Raw genomic sequence first — 22,234 nt, 5'->3', positions numbered from 1 at the left:
TTGAAAGTTCAACGGCCTTGATGGCAGCAATACATGGCTGCTAAACTCTGAAGAACAATCTTTCGTAAAATTTCTTCTCGAGATCGTTTCCATTCGTTAGTGAACCTTTTCGTCGTGTACTTCGTATTTGATTTTTATTCTAGATTTTTTTTTAAGTGGTTAAAAGTATGGAAAGTCCGATTGTGAGTCGTTTACCACATCAGAATACTATGAAGAGAACTTTATGTAATAGTAAACAGTATAAGAAAAATTATATTAAGAATATTAACGATTTCGAGGATAGTCATTTTAGGAAATGTTATCATGGTTATATTAATGATTTCGATGACGGCCATTTTGGATATCAGGTATTAATTTTGAATATTTTGTGAAAGATTTTCACCCTTATTATTTATATTAATTCTTACTATCGTTATTAGTATTGTCCGCAAAGCATACGAGTGCCAATCAAAGCCGATATACCAGATCGGGTTATGATTAGTTCGCGAATTAATGCTAAAACTCCGAGCCCTGGGTTGTCGCCTAATCGAGCTTATGATCCGTTGGATTATTGTCAAATGTCCAGATATTATTTAAATTCTCCATTGCCATCGTACCCTAGTAGGACGAGTCCAGCGAGATCAATTCCGGTACACAATTATTTCAATAAATCTTCATTCGATGAGTATAATTTTGACGATTCGTTTATCCAGTCGTATGATCGATGGACGTTGGATTCGATGGATGAAAATTCTACTACTGCGGTAGTCACATCAGCTGGTATTATAAGTTTAATGATTAGTAAGGGTATTCAAGTAGATTTGACCGTCGATGGAGCTATTCGAATTCTAAACAGTCCAGTAAGTAAATCGCAAAAAAAAACACGTTAGCTTTACCTATTTTTTAAAAATTTACCTATTTATTCTATTTTTCAGGGAAGAATGGCGATTGCTGTGAACGTAAGTGGAAAAGAATGCGCATTTTTACATCCTGTCGGCAGAATGAGACAATACGATAATAAAATCGAAATCGTTGGTATTTCAGCTACTCATAATCACAAGTAAACTATTAAAAATTTCAAGCTTTTCAATCGATTTAAAGTAAATTTCAGTATTCTAATTAATTAATTTTCGTAGATTCGCCAAAATGTGGAGCGGAGGAATCTCATTCACGACAGATAAATCCTCAATAGTATTTTTAATCGATCCAGCCGGTACAAGAAGTACTAAAGATACATTCTCCGATCTGCTAGCTTCGGATTTCTCCGAAAACGTTTTCTTTTCCGGCTCACAACACGGAGCTCAGTACTTGGACGAATGTGTAGCTCTTCTTAACACAGCGTATTATAAAATGAAAGCCGATGGAAGCGAAGTATGGATTATAAACAACATCTTGATACAAAAGACCGTCGATAACTTAGTCAGGTACACGAGAGTTCATTGACCTTTTACGAGTACATTACCATACGAGCGTTCTAATTGGTTGCATATTTCAGCGTAAACCGGGGTAAAAATGAGATTCAAATCAAGACGAATGTATTCGGTAAAGGACGTTTAACCACCTCGAGTTTCCACTGCACAGCTTCCAGCGGCGAACAGAAGCATTTATTTGTTAAAAGTGATGATAAACGAATGCATTACGATGGTTCAAAATTTGTCGTACGGAATGCCGCTCAGTCTGCAGGGTTCAATAAGGATGGCCAATTTACTGTTTATTGAATAAATGTTATTATGTTAAGTTTAGTTTCTTGTTGTATTTATTTATTTATTGGTGAAATTATTTTCAAAATTATTATTTATTCGAGTAGGTAGATAATTCTATTTAAGGTATTTAGAAATTTTGTTTCCTTTTGCTGTTACCGATGAGTTAAATTAAGTATTAATTTATAGTGTAAATTTATTTCTTAAGATTTCGATAGTACTATTGATTAGCTCGATTAGGTAATGGTAATAATTAATATGATGAAAAGTTATTAATGGAACTTAAAATCTCAATGTACAAGTTCCTTTCTAATATAAGACGTAGGTATACGTAGTAAAAGTAAAGGTTTATTCATGTGGTCTTCTATCGTGTAAAACTAAGGTACCTTAAGGAAATTTTTTTTCATGTTAAATTTTCATTTACGTAGAAAATATAGTACGGAGTTGATATTCATTTTGTGAAAAATATAATAATTTTTTTGAATGTGTCAGTTCATCAGTTCTTGGTTCTTTGGGTGTTCTGATTTCTGAATATTTGAACTTTTGATTCTGAATTTCTAATCAGTGATCTGAAAGAAAATTATTCGAGTAGGAAATAGTCAATAGTCTGGTGTATGACAGAAGGGGTAACTGCACTCGATCTTCTCACTTCTGGCTGACATTTTTATTTTTTCATGAAATGGATATCCTGAAGGACCTTCAAACCTTTTATAGTTTTATAGCAAAGTTGCCTAAGGAAGTTTATGATAAATTTTGAACCGGAAAATTTCATTTTCAACTTGAAATTTAATTTCTGCAACAAAACAATATGAATACTGAATAGTACAAAAATGAATGCCATTGTCAATCAAAACTTTGCCAAATTAACGTAGAAAGCTGAAATTCGATTCGAGGTTACCCTATTTTTGACTCACCAAACCAAACCAACCAAATTGATTGAAATTTTACAATTTCAATTTGTATTATTTTGTATTTTGAAACCGGTTGCAAACATGGCTGAGGCTTTTTATAGTTTTTATTCATTTTGTCATTTTGTAAAACAAAAACTATATAAATTAAACTGATGAATGAAATTTCAAATTTCAAATTTGAAAACACGAAGATCACCGTAATTAATTAATTACATTATTTACATACCTACCTACTGCATAATATTTAATTTTCTTTCCAAAATGTGATCGAACTTGAAGATTGATGATTGACAAAGAAAAATTGGAAAAAGGAAAAAAATCTCATTTTACCTCGTTAATAACCGGTAATTACTTCAATTTACCGTTCTTACTCGATCAATTGATAAAATCACAGATAAAATCGCGCAGAATAATTGGCGAAAATAGCGCAAGGGGTGAAGGGAAACAAAGGGCATTGTCATCTTCAGTATGCGCAATGCGCGTATTGTTAACAGTGTTTCTCTAGTTTCTAACTGCTCTTGAATTGAATAAGTTTAACTTGTGCTCCCTAAATTAATTCGTGTAGTTAATACGTTGAAATTTGCTACGTATGACAATTTAGTGTGAAATTTAAATCGTCTCGAAATTCAATGGAATCTCCAGCCGTCGAATTCAATGACGAAGTAAGTACCGCATGTCATTACTTTGATACTTTTCATCGACACTTACGTTATGCTAGATAGTCGAGTTGTGAAAATTTTTCTAAGTCCAAAATGGCGACTATTGCGTTAAATTCAACTTTAATTACACGTTTGTCGAATAATTTAAGCATTTTCCTCTTATAAAATTCGTACAAATGACGTATTTATTTTCTACTCGATATTTTACAACACTTCGGCTTATGTTGACCTGCTTGCAAATTCTATCATTTTATGATAATTTAACCTAATTAACTCGTGGTATTTGTTATATTTCCTCGTAAATTATTCTAAACAGTTGGCTAATTGCTTTTCGATGCCTGAATCGTGTTTTTTGTATGTTTCTGATAACGTTGATAATGGTATTATCTATGAAAATGTCCTCTACGTTGAAATTTTTCATGCCTAAGTCTCACGGTTATTCATTCAACTCCAATATTAGTGTAATTTTTTGTAAAATTCTGTAATTTTTGATCATTTTTTGATACTTCATTCTTAATATGTATTTACTTCTGTTTTCAGGCTAAATTTGCTGTTAAAGATGGCGAAGTTAAAACAGGTTGGTGTACTCTTTTTATCACATCATTCATTTACTCGTGTTGTTAATCTAACGCTGAATGTATCCTTATTCTAGACCACGTAATGAACGGACTATCTAACGGTATTAACAATAAATCTGACAGTCATCACAAGCATAAGCATAAGGACAAAGATAAAGATAAAGATAAGCATCATGACAGACATAAGCATAAAGATAAGGACAAAGACAGGGATAGGGAGAAGCACTCAAGTAGTAAAGTAAGTTATATTTTAATTCATACACCTGTTATTTCACCTTTCGATGACCTAATTCTAACTTCGTTCGTTTTACAGGACAAGAGCAGTAAAGAAAGCTCAGAGAGGAAGCATAAGGATGAAAGAAGAGATAAGGATCGAGACCGTGAAAAAGAAAAAAGCAAAGAGCATCGTGACAGAGATCACCACAGCAGTAGCAAACATCGCGAATCCGGAGATAAAGTAAAAGACAAGGATAACGCCGAGAAGAATAAGGAGAACCGTGACAAAGAACACAAGGATAAAAGTAAAAATCATTCGGATAAGCACAGAAGCCACGATAGTAGTAAATCTAAAGAACATCGCAGCTCTACTTCAGGGTATACATCTTTTGTACCATATTGACTGTCACGTGGCATGAGTAATTCGTGATTTTAATACCTGTGATTTTCATTTTGTTTTTTTGCAGAAGTAGTTCTAGCAAAAGTCATTCGTCGTCCTCCTCGTCGAAGGATAAACATCATAGTAGCAGCAGCAGTAGCAAAGATAAACACTCTTCCGATAAACATAAAGATCGTCATTCTACTTCATCGTCCGACAAGCATAGTAGTAAGCATAGCTCGGATAAAAAAAGCTCTAGCGATAAAGACCGGTCGGCCGATAAATCAGATAAACATAAAGATAGGCACGAATCTGATAAGAAACCAAAAGAAAACGAAGAAAAGAAAATTAAAACCGAGCCGGAAGTCGGTATGTATTCTTCATCAATTGTGACCGTTTTTACGTTGTTAACATGCGACCTAACTTATGCTCGTTTTACACGCGCAGAAATCAAAAAAGAAATCCAAAATGATAGTTGGAACGAAGAAATTTTCGTCAAGCAAAAGGTACCTAATTTATTTTAATCTAAGCTTCGTATTCATCGACGTTTTCTAATCTAGGTCATTTATATTTTCATTTCTAGCAGTCCATGAGCAACAACCAAGTTAAACAAGAAGTGAAATCCGAACCCGAAGAAGATGAAGAGGAATTCGAAGAAAGCCAAGGAGAAGATACCGAAGATCAATCTGACAGAAATTACGAATCTTCCCTGAAAAGCGAAGCAGATTCCGAAGACGATGTTCCTCTGGTATGTTATTCATCTCATACAACTCGAATTCGCTCGTTTTATCGCCTTTTAATTAAATATTTACTCGTTTTCGTAGGCGCAAAGATCATCGATTCCATCTAAACGTAAAAGTTACGTAAGTGATGATGACGAAGACGATGTACCTCTCAGCGCTCGTAAGAAAGTTAAGAAAGAAGCTAAGCCTGAAAAACCCAAGAAACGCAAGAAAGACGTGTACAGCGACGACGAATCCGAAGATGACCGTAAAAAGGTAGATTCGATGATCGATTTATGATTTCGTGTTACCTACTCTTATCTTCTATTTTAGAAATTATTACATCGGTTGAATTGCTTACTTCGCACGTGTGAATTAATGTGACCGAAAGTAGCGGAGGTTTTTTGAGTGTAATTAGCTGAAATTTTCAAATTTGTTCTATCTTATGAATTTTCATTGAACTTGGTTTTGTTTTTCGCAGAAAAAATCGCAAGCGTCGAAGAGTAAAGTGAAAAAAGAACCGAAATCAGAACCGAAACAAACCACGTCTCCGACTAAAAAGAAAAAGAAGGACGAAGAGGAGGAAACAGTCTGGAAATGGTAATGAAATGTTCGCAATCTGTGCCAGAGCATCGAAGCAGCTCTAACGTCAAGAGCTCAAAGTCGTCAGAACTTGTAATTTTTGAATTCCAAATCTCGACTCGTAGTCTCATGTTTTGAATTCCAAACCAAACCTCAACTTGAGGCCTAAACCTTCTTAGGCAAGATTTTAGGTTTTTAGGCGAAGTGATTTACTATTACAAGAGAAGCACTCCGATTTGAACACTAATGCGGTTTTTGGTCAGAGCGTGGTCTGAACCGATTTTTGGACCCTGGAAATCACTTTTAATTCGAAATAAAGTTAAACAGATCGAGTATGAGGCAGAATTGGATCATTTTATGCTCAAATTAAGTTTCGTCTGTATTCAAAAATCCTGGAAAATTTGAAAATTGTGTTGACGCTCTTGAATGGTGGAAAGCGCTGAAATTCTTTTTTTTTGGGGGGGGACGTCTTTGAAAAAATTCAAAATCCTGAAAAATTTGAAAATTGTGCTAGGGACTTCAGAATTTTTTGAAATATTTCAATTCGGTTTGGGGAAGTGATTATTTAGCTTCAGGATTTATTTTCATCAAAAAAAAAAAAAAAAAGGAATTTCAAAACATTACCTTTTTTGGAATTTTTAAAAAATGCCCTGAAAATCGAAAAATCAATTTGAATAGCTGAAGATTTGGTTTCAGAGATGTAATTACAATCACGTTCAAATTAAAGACGAACATCTCCAGGGGTTCCCTCTTTTAGCTCTGGAACCTAAAACTTATAAAAATTACAATTGCTTCGATGTTCTAGCTGTATACTTCAGATATAAATTTCTGTCTAATTTGAGACTGTTTTAAATTTCAGGTGGGAAGAAGAAAAGAAAGAAGATGGCGTGAAATGGCGTTACCTCGAACACAAAGGACCGTTATTCGCTCCAGCTTACGAACGTTTGCCGAGAAAAGTGAAATTCTATTACGATGGTACGTGAATTAATTTTTATCACCTGCAGACTACTGCGAACAAATTAATTGAATTCGAGTTCTGTTCTAGGTAAAGCGATGGAATTGTCTCAAGACGCCGAGGAAATTGCCACCTTCTATGCGCCTCTGATCGATCACGATTACTCGACCAAGGAACAATTTAACAAGAATTTCTTCAAAGATTGGCGTAAATCTATGACCAAGGAGGAGAAAGAAATTATCACCGATTTGAAGAAATGTAATTTCCGCGAAATACAAGAACATTTCAAACAAAAATCGGAAGAACGTAAAGCGATGAGTAAAGAAGAGAAGCTGGTAATTTGAAATAATCCATTTTTTGGAATTTCCGAAAAAATTATGAATTACGAAATAATAACGATTATTCTGTTTGATTTTCTCGTAGAAACGTAAAGAAGAAAACGAAGCTATTACGCTAGAATACGGTTTCTGCACCATCGACGGTCATAAGGAGAAAATTGGTAACTTTAAAATCGAACCTCCTGGTTTGTTCCGTGGTCGTGGAGAGCATCCTAAGATGGGCATGTTGAAAAAACGAGTCCAACCCGAAGATGTTATCATCAATTGCAGCAAGGATGCCAAAGTACCCAAACCCCCAGAGGGGCGTAAGTGGAAGGAAGTCAGACACGACAATAGCGTAAGTTGGGTTTACAAGAAGAATGTACTCGAATCATTCACGACGATATTTTAATATTTTATTTTTGTGTTTTTAGGTTACTTGGTTAGCCAGTTGGATTGAAAACGTACAAGGTCAGGTCAAATACGTCATGTTGAATCCGTCTTCGAAACTGAAAGGAGAAAAGGATTGGCAGAAGTACGAAACCGCTCGTAAATTAGCCAAGTGTGTGGATAAAATCCGGCAAGATTATCGCGAAGATTGGAAATCCAAAGAAATGAGGATAAGACAACGAGCGGTAGCCATGTATTTTATTGACAAGGTATTTATCCGTTGTGATTTTGATTTCTCCGGCTTGTTTTTAAATTTGTCGATGTATTTTTTACATTCTGTGTGTTTTTTCAGCTTGCCTTGAGAGCTGGTAACGAAAAAGACGAAGATCAAGCTGACACTGTAGGTTGTTGTTCGTTACGTGTCGAACATATCCAACTGCACGATGAACTTAACGGTAATTTGGATTAATTTCCTCGTTTTACGGTACTGATTCGATTTCTGGAATCGTAATTTTGAATGCTTGACTTGTCCACAGATAAAGAGAACGTGGTAGTGTTCGACTTCTTGGGTAAAGATTCAATTCGTTACTATAACGAAGTTCCCGTCGATAAGAGAGTCTTTAAGAATTTAAAATTATTCTGCGAAAACAAGAAAGAAGGCGACGAATTGTTCGATAGGTTAAATGTAAATGTCCTTCGATGTAAAAATATATCGACAGATGTGCGGTGAAATTTTCATGTATTGATGATAAATTATTCTATCGTTGCAGACTGGCATATTAAACAAACATTTGAACGAATTAATGGAAGGCCTGACTGCCAAAGTATTCAGGACATATAACGCCTCGATTACGTTACAAAATCAATTACGTGAGCTCACCGATCCTAATGCCAGCGTTGCCGAAAAAGTACGTCTACGGTGTAATCTTCTACATATTTTTAATTTATACTTTCAATTATTTTTCTAATTCGTATTTTCTGTACTCAGCTTCTACAATACAATCGAGCCAACCGAGCTGTGGCCATCTTATGTAACCATCAACGTGCTATACCGAAATCGCACGAAAAATCGATGGGTAACTTGAAACAGAAAATCGAGACCAAGAAAGAACAGGTGGCCGAAGCGCAGAAACAGTATAAAGAAGCGAAACGCGATGCTAAAGATGGATCTGCTCATAGTAAAATGTACGTGCCATTTTTTCACTTTATTGGTTTGAATTTCTGACCAACAAAATTGACCGGATTTTTAATTTGTTTTGTTTTCTTCGCAGGGCTTTGGAGAAGAAGAAGAAAGCGTTGGAAAGATTGAAAGAGCAGCTGATGAAATTAGAAGTGCAAGAGACAGACAGAGAAGAAAATAAAACAATCGCGTTGGGTACTTCGAAGTTGAACTATTTAGATCCCAGGATATCGGTGGCCTGGTGTAAGAAATACGACGTACCCATTGAAAAAGTTTACAATAAGACCCAACGATCAAAATTCCGATGGGCTATAGATATGGCTGGGCCAGATTTCGTGTTTTAATTTCGTCCAACTTATTATCACACTGATCTAAATTATTCCATTGAGCGACACTACCATCGCTCTCTTCGTTATCGTTCATTTCCTTCCGTTTTGAATTCTTCGAACATTTATTTATTCTTTTTTTTTATGTTGAAAATTTTTAATTTCCTCGTATTTCTTTATTTCTCATCATTTTCTCGTATTTTTATTTCGGAAATGAAAAAAAAAAAAAAAAAAGGAAACTGATTTTATGATCATTATATCGATGCATACGTATCTCGTATATTTATACATACTTTTTTGTGAATTATTTAAAGAAAAAATGTAGTTGCGAATATGGTGACAGTCGCTATTTCATTGTAATTTTTCCTTTTTTCTCTTTTTATTATTAGATAGGTATTTTTTTTATAAGGCTTTCGAAGTCTTTCGAAAACAACAAAAAAAAACATAGCACTTTGTTCTTCTTGGGCGAAGGTTGCTTTTTATTTGTAAAATTTGTTTGTAAATTGTCGCTTTACATTATTACGTGTTATTGTTTATCTTTCTTAGTTTTTTTTTGAAACGCGCGCACCAAACGATTCGAGGTGTTTTTTTTTTTTTCAAAAGCGAAGTCCGAACAAGAAGGTATTTTATCGACTAGACAGCCTAGTAAAATAATTAACGGAAGCCCAGTTGTGAGCAATCAGACGAGTATTTTAGGATTTTGTATATATACTTAAGGTTTAAGTTTTAGCTTGTTTTTTTCTGCGCTATATTTTGTAGGTCGAGATCGCAAGGTTTAATTTATTATTTTCCCCTCTCTCTTTTCATTACTCTTTACTTATATATACTTTCTCTTTTTTTTTGTATCTGTATTTTTAATTTAATTTTAACGATTGCAAATTTAAGTGAAAAATTTTCCGGCGTGTAGGGAGATCCTATCACCCACTGACGACTTATTGTTGTGTTATTAAAACTTATGTAGTATTATTAACTGTGTGATATATCGAATTTTCTAAACGAAAACAGATTTTGTGAAAGAGCGATTTTTATTTGTATGTATGTATGAATGTATGTACTATCTACTCGTACATTTGAATATTACTCAAGTTGTGTGTGTATGTGTGTTTGATTGAATTGTAAGCTGGTGATCTTCGAGATATATAGGAGATTCAAGCAAGTATTGTAAGAATGGATTATTCGTTTTCCTTTTTTTTTCTTTTTTTTCTAAGATTCATCGTTCGAGTGTGTATAATAATAGCTCGAAAATGTATCATTGTGGAGGTAGTAACGTTTTTTTTTAGGTAATTTGCAAAACCATCTGGAAGGTTTTGTGATACGAAATCGACGTGTGATGTTGATTTGTGTTACACGACGCGTAGTTTCTACAGAGGTAAATAAATCGTTAGGTTTACGAGTAATTTAAACCATTTTTGATCGTGTTTGTATATTTTTTTAGTTAAATTTGCTACACACCACGTATTTAAATATATGTATTTATAAATTATGTTGGTTTTATTTGCGGTTTGGGAGGCAGGAATGAAAGGTTCAATGAGGGTTGAATGAAGATGATCTAGTAATGTATTAAAAGGTACGAATTTATCATCTTGATTTTCTGGAGGACAAAGTTGACTGGTTAATTACTAGTTTTGGCTCACACAAGACTTGTTGGGATTTTCTAAATTGGCAACAAGTAATAATTTCATTTAAAACATACGAATTAAATGTAACCAACCTACAAAATTACAACTAAAAAGTGTTAGGTTGGGTGGCCTGAAGATTATAAGTAATAAATAGGTAATTAACTAATTATTCTCTCAATTAGGGAGGCCGAAAATACCCGAGTTTACCCGGAATAAGAATTCTTTTGAGATCAGATGGTTGGTTGGTTTTAAAGCACGTTATTTGAATTCCATCGGTCTTATTGGTTCGCTCCATTCAATTCTAATTATTTCATTAGTTAAAATAAAGTTCAACGTAAAAAGAGGGGATGATAAAAAACTGTTTGAACATTTTTTTCAAGAAAGAAAAAGAAGTCAGATGTCAGTTCGCGTTTGTTGTTCGTGGTGTTCGGTGTTCGACGTTCGTGTGACTCCGACTAACGTTATGTAGAGAGCGGTGGTTACCGGTGCCGCCAAGCGGCCGCCATTGCATTGCATGGTTTATTTTGGGCCAAATTCTTGTGATAATTCGGTTTTGGTCTGATATTGCGGAGGTCTTGTGCATAATTGTTTTACAAATTCAATTCTTTTACGCCGTTAGTATGTTTTTAAACGTATCGATATCTTCTTCGCGTTTTGCTGTCATTTCATCGAACAGCAATCCTGCTTGGAAAAGATGCATCAGCATCGATGTCTCAAGATGGCGACGGTATGTACAAAGAAGTCGTACGGATTCTATCTATTTTCTGCTAGTTTTATCGTAGTATATCTTGTTTTCAGTCATTCGAAGAAAGAAAGTATTGCCGAAGTCAAACAATCGAATGTCAAATGGCGTTTCCTTCAACACAAAGGACCATTATTCGCGCCATCCTACGAACGATTGCCTAGCTCAGTGAAACTGTATTATAATGGTAAGTTGCAAGGTTTACGATGCTTGTATGTTTGCGATTAGCTAATCCATTTACTAATTCGATCCATGTTTTCACCAGGTGAACCGGTAGAACTCTCTAAGGATACCGAAGAAATCGCCACCTTCTACGCTCCTCTCATCGATCACGATTACACTACGAAAGAGCAATTCAACAAGAACTTTATGACAGATTGGCGAGAAACCATGACCCAAGAAGAACGCCAGATGATAACCGATCTGAACAAATGCGATTTCCACCAAATCTACGAGTATTTCAAGAACAAAGCCGAGCAACGCAAAGCGATGAGCAAAGAAGAGAAACAGGTAATCCAGTCGTTCTACTTCAATCACCTCCAAGACCGTTACACTAATCTCTTTATCTCTGTATTCTCTTCCAACTTCGACCACCCTGAGATAAGACCGTTGAACTAATCTCTTTATCTCTTTATTCTATTCAGAAACTCGAGGAACAAAAAGAAGCGTTGGCGGAAGAATACGGTCATTGTATTATCGACGGAAATCGTGAGAAAATCGCCAACTTCAAGATCGAACCACCTGGTTTATTTCGTGGCCGAGGAGATCATCCGAAAATGGGAAAAGTTAAGAAACGTATTCATCCAGAAGACGTTATTATCAATTGTAGCGCCGATTCCGATATTCCCAAGCCGCCGGAAGGTCATAATTGGAAAGAAATCAAACACGATAACACCGTAAGTTTCACGAACTGTGCTGGGACGTTTATCGTTGGTTTTTCCTTCCCGTTAATCTAATTTATTTACGTTTTCTTATCTTAGGTTACTTGGCTGGCTAGTTGGGTGGAAAATGTGCAAGATAAATTTAAATACATCATGTTGAACCAGTCGTCTAAATTAAGAAGTGAAAGAGATAGGCAGAAGTATGAACTAGCTCGTAAACTAGCCAAATACATCGAGAAGATAAGACGTGATTACCGGCGAGATTGGAAGTCCAGAGATATGAGAATTAGGCAGCGAGGAGTAGCTATGTATTTCATCGATAAAGTAAGTATCGAATTTATCGCCCTAATGTAATGTTACCTTATCTCTAGTAATTATTTTTGGTACTTAATTTGTATGATCTAATGTATTCATTTTATCATGCATTTTTTTAGCTGGCGTTGAGAGCTGGTAACGAAAAAGACGATGATGAAGTCGATACTGTTGGTTGTTGCTCATTACGTGTAGAACATATTCGATTGCTCGATGAACTCGAAGGTAATTAAGATAAAGTTATGTAATTATAGTACGTACGTTTGATTAGATTGAGTTTATTCGGAATGTTTTTGTGAGTTTATTTGTATGTAATTTGAGTGTTTGGCTTGTTCATAGATAACGAGAACGTAGTAGTGTTCGATTTCAGAGGTAAAGATTCAATTCGCTACTTCAACGAAGTTCCAGTTGATGAGAAAGTCTTCAAGAATTTGAAATCATTCTGCGTAAACAAGAAGGAAGGAGACGAATTGTTCGACAAGCTAAATGTAAGTATTCTTCGATGTTAAAATATCCTAAGATGTGCGGTGTAATTTTCGTATTTTGATGATAAATTATTGTATCGTTGCAGACTAGTATGTTGAATAAACATCTCAACGAATTAGCCGAAGGACTAACTACCAAAGTATTTCGAACTTACAACGCCTCGATTACGTTACAGAATCAATTGTGCGAACTCACCGATCCGAATGGAAGCGTTGCCGAAAAAGTACGTCTTCGGTGTTTTATTGTTCTATTCATTTTATTTTTGTTTTTTCACTCGTATCTGTTGTTAATACTCTGTTTTCATTTTCTCATCACGTTTTGTTTTTTTGTTTTGTCGAACAGCTGTTGCAATACAATCGAGCCAATCGAGCTGTGGCTGTCTTGTGTAATCATCAACGTTCTATACCGAAAACTCACGAAAAATCAATGGATAACTTGAAACAGAAAATCGAGGCTAAACAGCAACAGGTGGCCGAAGCGCAGAAAGCGTATAAAGTGGCGAAACGCAACGCTGAAGATGGAACGATTCGTAGTGAAAAGTACGAAATCTAAATTCTGGAAGAATTTTCTTATTTTATTTAATTTTTTATATTTATTAATGGTTTCTATTTTTGATTTTTCAGAGCTGTGGAAAGGAAAAAAAAGACGTTGGATAGATTGAAAGAGCAGCTCATTAAGTTAGAAATGAAAGGAATCGATAAAGAAGAAAATAAAACCATCGCGTTGGGAACATCAAAATTGAATTATCTCGATCCGAGGATATCCGTTGCGTGGTGTAAAAAGTACGACGTTCCTGTGGATAAAGTATTTAATAATACTCAATTATCGAAGTTCAAATGGGCCATAGAAGAGGCTTCAACGGATTTCAAGTTTTAGTTGCGGTACCGGTAGGATTGATTTTTAACGATATTTTTACGTCGCGTTTTTTCTCTGCTGCGATCATTTTTAATATTTGTCCCATGTTCATTGTTCATGTTACCCTTACTGCCATTCCCTTGTAATTAAAAGGGAAAGAAAGACTCTTTACGACGAAATAATCAAGCTATAAGTGATCGAAAGATAACATTGGGTATAATTTCCGGATACGTGTTTTTGAGAAAATCTTTTTTATAGTTGCATCGTGCATGCTCAACATTTTTAGTCCGGATTTTTCGTATATATTGTAATCTTGAAGATTCAGCTACACCAAAGACCATTGCTTATCAATTTTTTTTTCGTCGTCTTGCAGCAAATTCGAAACCTTGTTGTAGATATAAATATAAGTTTCAAATACAAGTATATATAAATGTTAACAATTTACTATAACCACCCCCTCCCCCTTGAAAGGTATTTTTTTTATCTTACATTGGAGATAACCAGTCGATTTTCTTCTCTCTGAAAAGTTCAAAAAAATTCGCACTATTTCTTTGAGAAGATGACAAATTTTGTGAAATTTCTCGAACAAACTAATAATCGAGAAAAACAATTTAATTTAGACGTGTAAAATACCTTACTACGTTTAATCAAATATTCGACGAATCATCTGGATCTTCGGTACCTATCTCGTAAATAAGCTTCAAGCTTCGTCATTATTTTTCCCAGTTGTCCCTCTGTACACCAACGAATCTAAAATGGACCCTAATCTGATAGCTTATGTTTTTTCAATTGTTGTGGATGATTGAATATGAACTTCAGTCTTTTCAATTGGAATAATTTTCAGGCATTTTTTGGCGAAATGATATTGAATTTTAAGCTATATTTTTCCAAGTTTTATTATATTTTAAATTATTTACGCGAAATTTTACACACTTTTAACCATTTTTAAAACACTTTTAGTTATGTACAATTTCAGCAAAAAGAGCCCTTTTCTATCTTCAGTGTAACTTTGTTCGAAATATTGGTGTGCAATAGTAACATCAGTGAATTCAATTTTACGTACAAAAAAGTTGAATTTCGAGTAAGGTATTAAAAAAGATGGGAAACTTCTAATCATCAAATTCGGGGGTTTCTGCGTATAGTTGAGTGATTTGATTATACGAGTCATGAGTCAATGTCAAAAGTAATTTCGTTCGATTGATTATTTTCTTACACTTGTTTCATGAAGTATATATTTTTGTAAAATTGGTTTTCACGAATGTTTTTGTGGTACCTATTTAATTCATTAAACACGTATTTCTTATCGCCGGAATAGCGTCCTATTTCAACTTCATACACTGGCATCGGCCCTCAAGGAACTTGGGAGCTGTTCCAAAAAAAATTTTATTTTGAATTACTACTTTAATTCATTTCGAATGTTCTTCACTTTTGCAGGATTTCCAATATTAGTTTTGATACTTTTGATGAATTGGTAACATTAAGTAATTTATAATTTTTAATTAAAATTTAAAATAATCTACTTGATGTTCACAAATGAACCCATCAGTTTTAACCAATATTGAAACTTTTTTTTAAAAGTCAAAAGTATGTACATACTGGAAATACTGGGAATTGAACAGTACTTTTAAAAAATTTCCGCTATTTCTTGGCCTCAGACTCTGCTTTTGACAGGAGCCACTGGTGTGCTACTTCACGGGCACTAGAAAGTTTCATCAATTTTTCATGAAATTGAAATCAAAGTTACGTAATTCCTCTTGAATATTATAATCTTCCATGAATAATTGGACCTATACCAGCTGATTATTTTTCATGATATGTAATTTTTCATATCACGCATGGTTTGGGAGATGGATGCATGAAACAAAATTTAGGCAGCTGGGGGTCCAAAAAACGAGGAAAGCACACAGCAAATTCATAGGGGATACTTGAATCTTGAAGTTTGTGTTCAGTGTATCAAAAAGTCCCTTGAGATAGAAGCGCTCGTGAAGAAGAAAATAAAAGTGCTTTTTGATTTTGTAGGAATGAGTTCACTTTTATATGCAAAAAAGTAAAATTTCTAGTACATAAGTAATTAAGTAGATATTTATAAAACACAAAATTGATAAATATTTTTCGAATTTGAACAAATTTATCGATTATTTCAAAAATTTGAAGAATCAATTTCCAATTTATTAAAATAATCAAACAGTATTGGTACTTTACTGTAGAATAACGCATCTGTTGGCATACGTTATTATTGTTCCCAAGGAAATCACAGTCCTTCCGGATTCCACATGTCTTCTTTAGCGTGTGCTGTGATGGATTTGGCTAATTCATTGAATTGTTTTACCGACATTTCGGTTTCTTGGAGATCACACACTCTTGTATAAAATAATGATGTCTCCTGTCAGTAGGCTCAACTTCCTAGTTACCTATGATTCAAAATAAATTATATTTATAACTGCTATCAATAAAGTTTACATAGCACAATATGTATGTAGGTAATATGTGATAATAACAATAATGAAAAACAAATCACATTAGTTCAAGTGGGTATAGTAAGGATAAGTGATGCATAAACATGCTTACTGTGTTCATATATATTTCATGTGTAGGTGTACTTTGACTGTCACAGGTAGATATATTTAAATGGTCTGTAAAAGGAGACGAAGTTGTAGAATTCAGATAAAGATTTAAAAAGTATGAGATTATATAAATACATGAGTAAATATGTACAAGGGGTTAATATAAGGTGATGGAGCGTGATAAAGGGCACTTTTAACCCTAAAGCAGTGAAGAAAAATAAACAATACGTAAAGCATGAATATGGCTATCATATGGCTATCATATGGCGTGTGTATAACACCTCCACCCTTGAAAAATACGATTTGAAATCGCATTAGAAAGCATTTTATTCAACTTCGGCTGCAGAAAATTTATTATGTCATAAGATCGATACTGTAAGAATTGATTGAGTCTATAGTTAATTGAAAAACTGAGGCGACAGGTTGAAAGCGTTTTTTTTCATGAGATGAAAAAATTGATTTTTCCAAGTCCAAAGATATCTATTTTGTATTTTTGCGACGGATCGCTTGAAAGCCCATAAAGATGTCTTATTTTGTATTTTTGCTACAGATCCCTCGAAATTTCTTTCCCCCTCTCCCTTAAAGTGGACTCCGTCTCAATCGATTGTCAACATTTTTGAACTGATCTGTAAGCAATTTGACAATATTTTGAAGATTACAGATAATGGGGAATGGATGTTCAAAGGCATATTATGTATGTATGTATGTATGTATGTATTATGCACTTTTTTACCTAAATATTTCACGATGACTTCGAACAGTTCTGCAATATACCGGGCACTCTGGTTTATTCTTCTTTCAGATTTAGCAACCCATACAACGATAATAAAATTTAATTTTGCCACAATCTTCTATACTCGTAAAAAGCACATTGATCTGTCTGTTGTGGCACATAATGCTCATGAGGTGTATGAGACTTCTTAGTCATCATTAATGTCTTCAGTTGCAGGGGTGAAATTTACTACAGAATCTTATGAAGTGTCCCCTCCCCCTCCCCGGATTTATATTTGTGATTGTGTGCAATAGTAACATATTTTTCTCCGAAGCTCGTAAATTTAATCTTATGAAGAAAAAGATGGGAGTGTTTTTTGATTTTGTAGAAATGAGCGAATTCAATTTTACCAATAAAAAAGTAAAATGTCTTCTTTATTAAAAATAATGGATATTTTCTTATCAAATCCGGAGCATGTCAAAAGTAATTTCGATTGGTTATTTTCGTACACTTGTTTTATAAAATACAAATTTTTGGTGATCTTTGTTCCCTTTGGTTAAAATGCTATAAAATGTTCTAATGGCATGCAATTTAAATTTATAAAACAGGAAACAAATGAAAGATGGCTTACTCTATCAAATTAAGAGTTGTTAATATCCTTTGGAATGGTGAACGGAAATTGAGAATTTCCTTAGAAAAAGTAGGTACCTACTACCTGTACCTACCCATGTAGAAATGAGTACTATCTAAAGTTTGTAACGATAGTGCTGTGGTCTGTTCTTAGAACCACAATGGATGAAAATCAAAATATAAAAACGAGAGAACGAAAATAACCAACGAATTAAACTTCTAACAAGTATAATGTTCACAAATATTCAACAAACAAAAAAAGTAAATAAAAGGAAATACTTCTAAAATCTATAAGGTGTATAAATCAAACAGAACGGGAAAATATAATTTCAAAACCTGTTTTTTTTTTTTTTTTTTTTTTTTTTGATATTTAATTGAGCTACGAATCTTCCATAAAAGTCTTCTGTACGTATAGTTAACTGGCTTCCTAAAAGACTTTAGCTGCGAGATGAGACAATTATAAGTTGTGGATTTCAAATTCGGGGATATATTCTAAAAAGTTGCCTGCTAAAATAAAATAATTTTCATTTTAAATATGGGAAACAAAATGAAAGATAGCTTACTCCACCGCGAATATTACACATTCACTCGCAAAAACGCAGCACAACATTAACGCGAAAAACTTCATTTTGGCGAACCAGAAAAAAACCACCACACTGTCAAAATGAGTATAGGTGATTGAGTAAAATGAAAAAAACAACGTAGTACAAACAGAACAGTAATCGCAAAAGGTGAACCGTCTGAAGATGGTAAACTAATGAAGATGTACCCAGATCGTACGTTTATTGGAATAACATTCAAATCAGCCATATAAGTGTAGACCGCGAGTGCTTTGATATAACCATATGTAGTATATTAATAATCGCTATAAAAAAGCAGAAAATTTATTCGACCAACATTTTCGACGATATTGTTATTGGAAAGAAAAGTGGCGCGTTCAAAGGGTCGCATAAATTTCAACCTTATATGTATGATAAAACGCCACACATTGTTCAATCAACATTCATAAATATCTGGCAACTGGTTAACGCTCAGGGTACCTTACCTTTACCTACAAATTACAATACATGGTTGAAAAAAGTGACTCAGAAAGTAAATCCTCTGAAATGTCGAATTTTCGTTGGTGGATTAACGAATTACGAGTATGATGACTTACCAAAAAATTAATTTCTCATATTTGATTAAAAATGGGAAATGTTTCAGTATTACTATGGGGGCTCCTGTGTATAGTTGTATGATTTGCTCACAAGTCATTTTAAAAATAATTTTAATTGATCATGAAAATATTTTTGAAATTTCAAAAATGTTTTATTATGTTTTGTTCCCAGGAAATGTTTCAATTTTACATAAATTAAGGTTCAGCCATTGAGTTTCAATAGAGTTTTATCCCTCATTGCCTAAAGTTTTATCTTTGTTTTGAATGATGTTTTACTGCTTTTGCATCTTCAATCAGCTCGAACTAAGCTGTAATTTTCTGAGTTTTTGACTTGAATTTCTCTGAAATTTTCACTTCCAAAAATGAAGAGAATTTTGTACCCAAGTAGGTACATATTTAAATTTCACTTGGGTACTTCTGCATGGAAATCACAGTTCTTCCATTTTTCTTCATTAGCATTCGTAGTAATACAAGTTGCTCCGACCTTGAGTTTTCAATGCTCAATGGATTAGTAAAACAATAAACATACTTACTGTGTTCAATAATGTTCATATTATATCTGTATTCATTAATTTTCAATCTGTTCCTGAAAATTTCATCTTTTTGATTACCAACTTTTCCTCATCGGAATGTACTTAATTTTTGTGGGATTTCCAGTTTTAGTTTTTACTTACTTATCACCAATTTTTTTTTTTAATTCTTTCATTTCCATGAAATGTTGTAGGTAAGGTTGTAGAGTTGAATTCGTATCATAAATTTCTGTTCCATGAATGGTGCCCATGCAAATATGAAACAATTGTGTGCCCATTATTATGAAACATCGTCAAATGTATCAACTACAGTTCAACTGCATAATATTAAAAATGATAACACTAGAATCAGTAATTTCAGAAACATTTAGTTAAGCTACTTATTAAACTACAATCTTACTGAATAATTGTTTTTTTTTACGATAATTTTCTTATTGCCTGCTTCCTAAAATTTTAGAATCAGCAATTGAGATTTTTCTTCTTGAAAAAACATGTTTTTATGGGTATTTTTTTGTAATTTCAGTTTAAAAACTTGAGAGTCAGAATGTGTGGAATGGTTTCATTCTTGATGAAATCCCTCATGACCTGCCTCTGGGATCAGCTTGTAAGCAGATATACGTGGCTTGACCCATACTCCACATACCTACTTGTTTCAAATAAAGTAATTTGAAAATAATTTTTCCATACTTTTAAAATTTATTAAGAAGAAAGCAGTAAAGAAAAAATTTTATGAAAAGAGTTGTTCAAAACAAAACTGGGTCAGTACTTTGATCTCACACCTCATTTCAGTATGAGCAAATTACGAAAGTATGTACTTTAGTAATTGAGTAGACCGTACAATGCTGATCTCTGTCTTTTCAGAACAGATCGTACCTTCAGTTTACAATTTCAGCTGAAAGATACATTTTCTATCTTCAGTGTGACTTGGTTCATAATATTTGTGTGCGGTAGTACGATTTTTCTCAGTCGCTCTTGAATTTAATCTTGTGAGTAAGATATGAGTGCTTCTTGATTTCGTAAAAACCAGTGAATTCAATTTTACCTTCAAAAAAGTTGAATTTCAAGTACATACCTTAAAAAGGATGGGAAATTTCTAATCGTCAAATCCGGGGATTTCTGCGTATAGTTGAGTGATTATGAGTGATTTGATTACGATCGTCGAGTCATGAGTCAATGTCAAAAGTAATTTCAATTTGATTTCATGAAGTACACATTTTTAGCGATCGAATTGTCTGTTCTCTTTCGTCAAAATGCTTTAAAATGTTCTAATGGCATGCAATTTAAATTTAGAAAATAGGAAACAAATGAAAGATGGCTTACTCTATCAGATTTCTTGATGCTAACGTAATGGCTTTTTCTTCTTGCCTTCATTCTAGGACTTAGAAGCTGTCCCAGTAAATTTCACATCCTGAATTACCACTTTTTTTCATCTGAATGTTCTTCACTTTTGTAGATTTTCAGTTTAGATTTTTAGTTATTCGTCTCCTGATTTGATTGCTTGGATACCTTCTGATAAGTATCTGGTTCCACTTATGTAATATTCCAGATGACGATCCAATTTTGATAATTCAATAAATTGGCACATGTATCATTTTTAATTGAAATTTATACAATCTACATACGTGATGTTCATGATAGACCGGGCAAATAGCAGTTTTAAAAAGGAAAAAATTGGCACATCAATTTTTTCTTCGGGAATGTGTTCAGATGGACCCCCTGAACTACCAAAAAAAAACCCGACACTCCTACCCCTGGAGCTAATTTTTTTAGGGGGCTAAAACCGGTTCCGATTCACGTTTTTTGCGTTTTACTCCGTAAATATTAGGTTTACGATAAAAACTACCATGACAAAAAATGTTCCCCTTCAAATTCTTGATAATTTGATACTACTCTCGATACCCATCCCTCAAGGGGGGTGCCTAAAAAAAGGGGTAGAAAGAGTAGGTGTTTCAAAAAAATGTAAGTCCAGTAAATTAATCAAAATTACCACCTAATATTATTCGTTTTCGCTCAATTTTTTTTTACAAAGTCTACACACCCAACTACTAATCAAACCACCATTGATTGGTCTTCAACCCTCCCCGAGGGTTGGTGGGGGGTGCTTGATTTTTCAAGTAACACACAACTGAATCATGTATTCGAAAAACGAATCTGGACGTGCGATATATCGAAGAGTATGTTTTCGAAGTCACTGAATACGAATATGAACTTATTTTCTGGGACTAACCCCTCAAAGCCCCTCTGTGCCCCAAAAAGGGGGTCAAAATTTTGAAAAATCGCGAAAAGTCGAGTGATATATCGAATGGTATGTTTTCGAGATCGCTGAGTACGAATATGAACTTATTTTTTGGGTCCAATCCCTCGAGGCCCCCCTGTGCCCCAAAAAGATGGTCAAAAGTTTGAAAAATCGCGATAAGTCGAGTGATATATCGAATTTGTAGCCTACTCACTAGTTCTATTTTTAAATCATGAAACAAAACTCTTGAGACTTCCTTCTGAAAAAATTGAAGTATTTTTGGGAGAAAATGGCTTGTCTTTTCATATTATACTTAAGTAAAATTTTTTGCTATTTTCATTTATTATTTCTTCGTCATCTTCTTCTTCTTCTTCTTTTTTTTTTGTTGAAAATATGAATGTCTAAAAATTTTCTACCAAGTGATGATAAATTTCAGGGGGAGGGGGGGAGACATCAAAGCATCTGAAAATTTTGATTTGAAAAAAAAATCGAATGCTTTTTGAAGTAGTGAAAAAACAATATTGAACCCCTTCCCCTTCCATTCAAATAAAATTCGAGAAATTGTCTTGCTTTGTCTTTTTTACTATTTTTTAATCATAAAACAAAAATTTGGGGCC

At 33.9% G+C, this 22,234-nt stretch overlaps 3 protein-coding genes across 5 annotated transcripts; all 3 read left to right on the top strand.

Annotated features, from left to right (window-relative positions):
- The first annotated feature begins 18 nt into the window (after positions 1-18).
- Positions 19-2,159, top strand: LOC135835156 (uncharacterized). 2 transcript variants are annotated; one of them, XM_065349409.1, is made up of 6 exons: positions 19-347; positions 420-629; positions 693-839; positions 915-1,039; positions 1,116-1,403; positions 1,475-2,159. In XM_065349409.1, the coding sequence occupies exons 1-6, from the start codon at positions 168-170 to the stop codon at positions 1,695-1,697; spliced, it is 1,173 nt and encodes a 390-aa protein (XP_065205481.1). In that variant the 5' UTR covers positions 19-167; the 3' UTR covers positions 1,698-2,159. The 2 variants fall into 2 exon arrangements, with proteins under 2 accessions (XP_065205481.1, XP_065205408.1); XM_065349336.1 differs by having other exon boundaries at positions 420-839.
- Positions 2,160-3,074: 915 nt separating this feature from the next.
- LOC135835041 (DNA topoisomerase I, mitochondrial-like) lies at positions 3,075-10,375 on the top strand. Of its 2 annotated transcripts, none has more exons than XM_065349211.1 (18): positions 3,075-3,252; positions 3,790-3,826; positions 3,902-4,065; positions 4,141-4,421; positions 4,511-4,791; positions 4,870-4,928; positions 5,009-5,170; positions 5,247-5,420; positions 5,626-5,744; positions 6,586-6,701; positions 6,772-7,016; positions 7,105-7,356; positions 7,433-7,657; positions 7,741-7,843; positions 7,925-8,073; positions 8,159-8,296; positions 8,377-8,573; positions 8,660-10,375. In XM_065349211.1, exons 1-18 carry the CDS (start codon positions 3,220-3,222, stop codon positions 8,910-8,912), a joined length of 2,988 nt encoding a protein of 995 aa, XP_065205283.1. In that variant the 5' UTR covers positions 3,075-3,219; the 3' UTR covers positions 8,913-10,375. The 2 variants fall into 2 exon arrangements, with proteins under 2 accessions (XP_065205283.1, XP_065205203.1); XM_065349131.1 differs by having other exon boundaries at positions 5,006-5,170.
- Positions 10,376-10,916: 541 nt separating this feature from the next.
- On the top strand, positions 10,917-14,229 carry LOC135834964 (DNA topoisomerase 1-like). The gene is made up of 10 exons (XM_065349014.1): positions 10,917-11,240; positions 11,312-11,442; positions 11,521-11,765; positions 11,900-12,151; positions 12,236-12,460; positions 12,571-12,673; positions 12,788-12,936; positions 13,020-13,157; positions 13,277-13,473; positions 13,558-14,229. The coding sequence occupies exons 1-10, from the start codon at positions 11,134-11,136 to the stop codon at positions 13,808-13,810; spliced, it is 1,800 nt and encodes a 599-aa protein (XP_065205086.1). The 5' UTR covers positions 10,917-11,133; the 3' UTR covers positions 13,811-14,229.
- The last annotated feature ends 8,005 nt before the right edge of the window (positions 14,230-22,234 follow it).

Source organism: Planococcus citri, chromosome 1, assembly GCF_950023065.1.
Source record: "Planococcus citri chromosome 1, ihPlaCitr1.1, whole genome shotgun sequence".
Lineage (NCBI taxonomy): Eukaryota > Metazoa > Arthropoda > Insecta > Hemiptera > Pseudococcidae > Planococcus > Planococcus citri.
This window is presented reverse-complemented; position numbering and strand designations above follow the sequence as displayed.

Excerpts from the sequence above, each read along its gene's own strand:
- LOC135835041 (XM_065349131.1), top strand. The coding sequence starts at position 3,220 with ATGGAATCTCCAGCCGTCGAATTCAATGACGAA. Across the intron at positions 3,827-3,901 it reads AGATGGCGAAGTTAAAACAG|ACCACGTAATGAACGGACTA; the intron begins GTTGGTGTACTC and ends TCCTTATTCTAG. Across the intron at positions 4,066-4,140 it reads AGAAGCACTCAAGTAGTAAA|GACAAGAGCAGTAAAGAAAG; the intron begins GTAAGTTATATT and ends TTCGTTTTACAG.
- LOC135834964 (XM_065349014.1), top strand. The coding sequence starts at position 11,134 with ATGTTTTTAAACGTATCGATATCTTCTTCGCGTTTTGCTGTCATTTCA. Across the intron at positions 11,241-11,311 it reads GATGTCTCAAGATGGCGACG|TCATTCGAAGAAAGAAAGTA; the intron begins GTATGTACAAAG and ends TCTTGTTTTCAG. Across the intron at positions 12,674-12,787 it reads ATTGCTCGATGAACTCGAAG|ATAACGAGAACGTAGTAGTG; the intron begins GTAATTAAGATA and ends GCTTGTTCATAG.
- LOC135835156 (XM_065349336.1), top strand. The coding sequence starts at position 168 with ATGGAAAGTCCGATTGTGAGTCGTTTACCACATCAGAATACTATGAAG. Across the intron at positions 348-419 it reads ACGGCCATTTTGGATATCAG|TATTGTCCGCAAAGCATACG; the intron begins GTATTAATTTTG and ends TATCGTTATTAG. Across the intron at positions 1,040-1,115 it reads TCAGCTACTCATAATCACAA|ATTCGCCAAAATGTGGAGCG; the intron begins GTAAACTATTAA and ends TAATTTTCGTAG.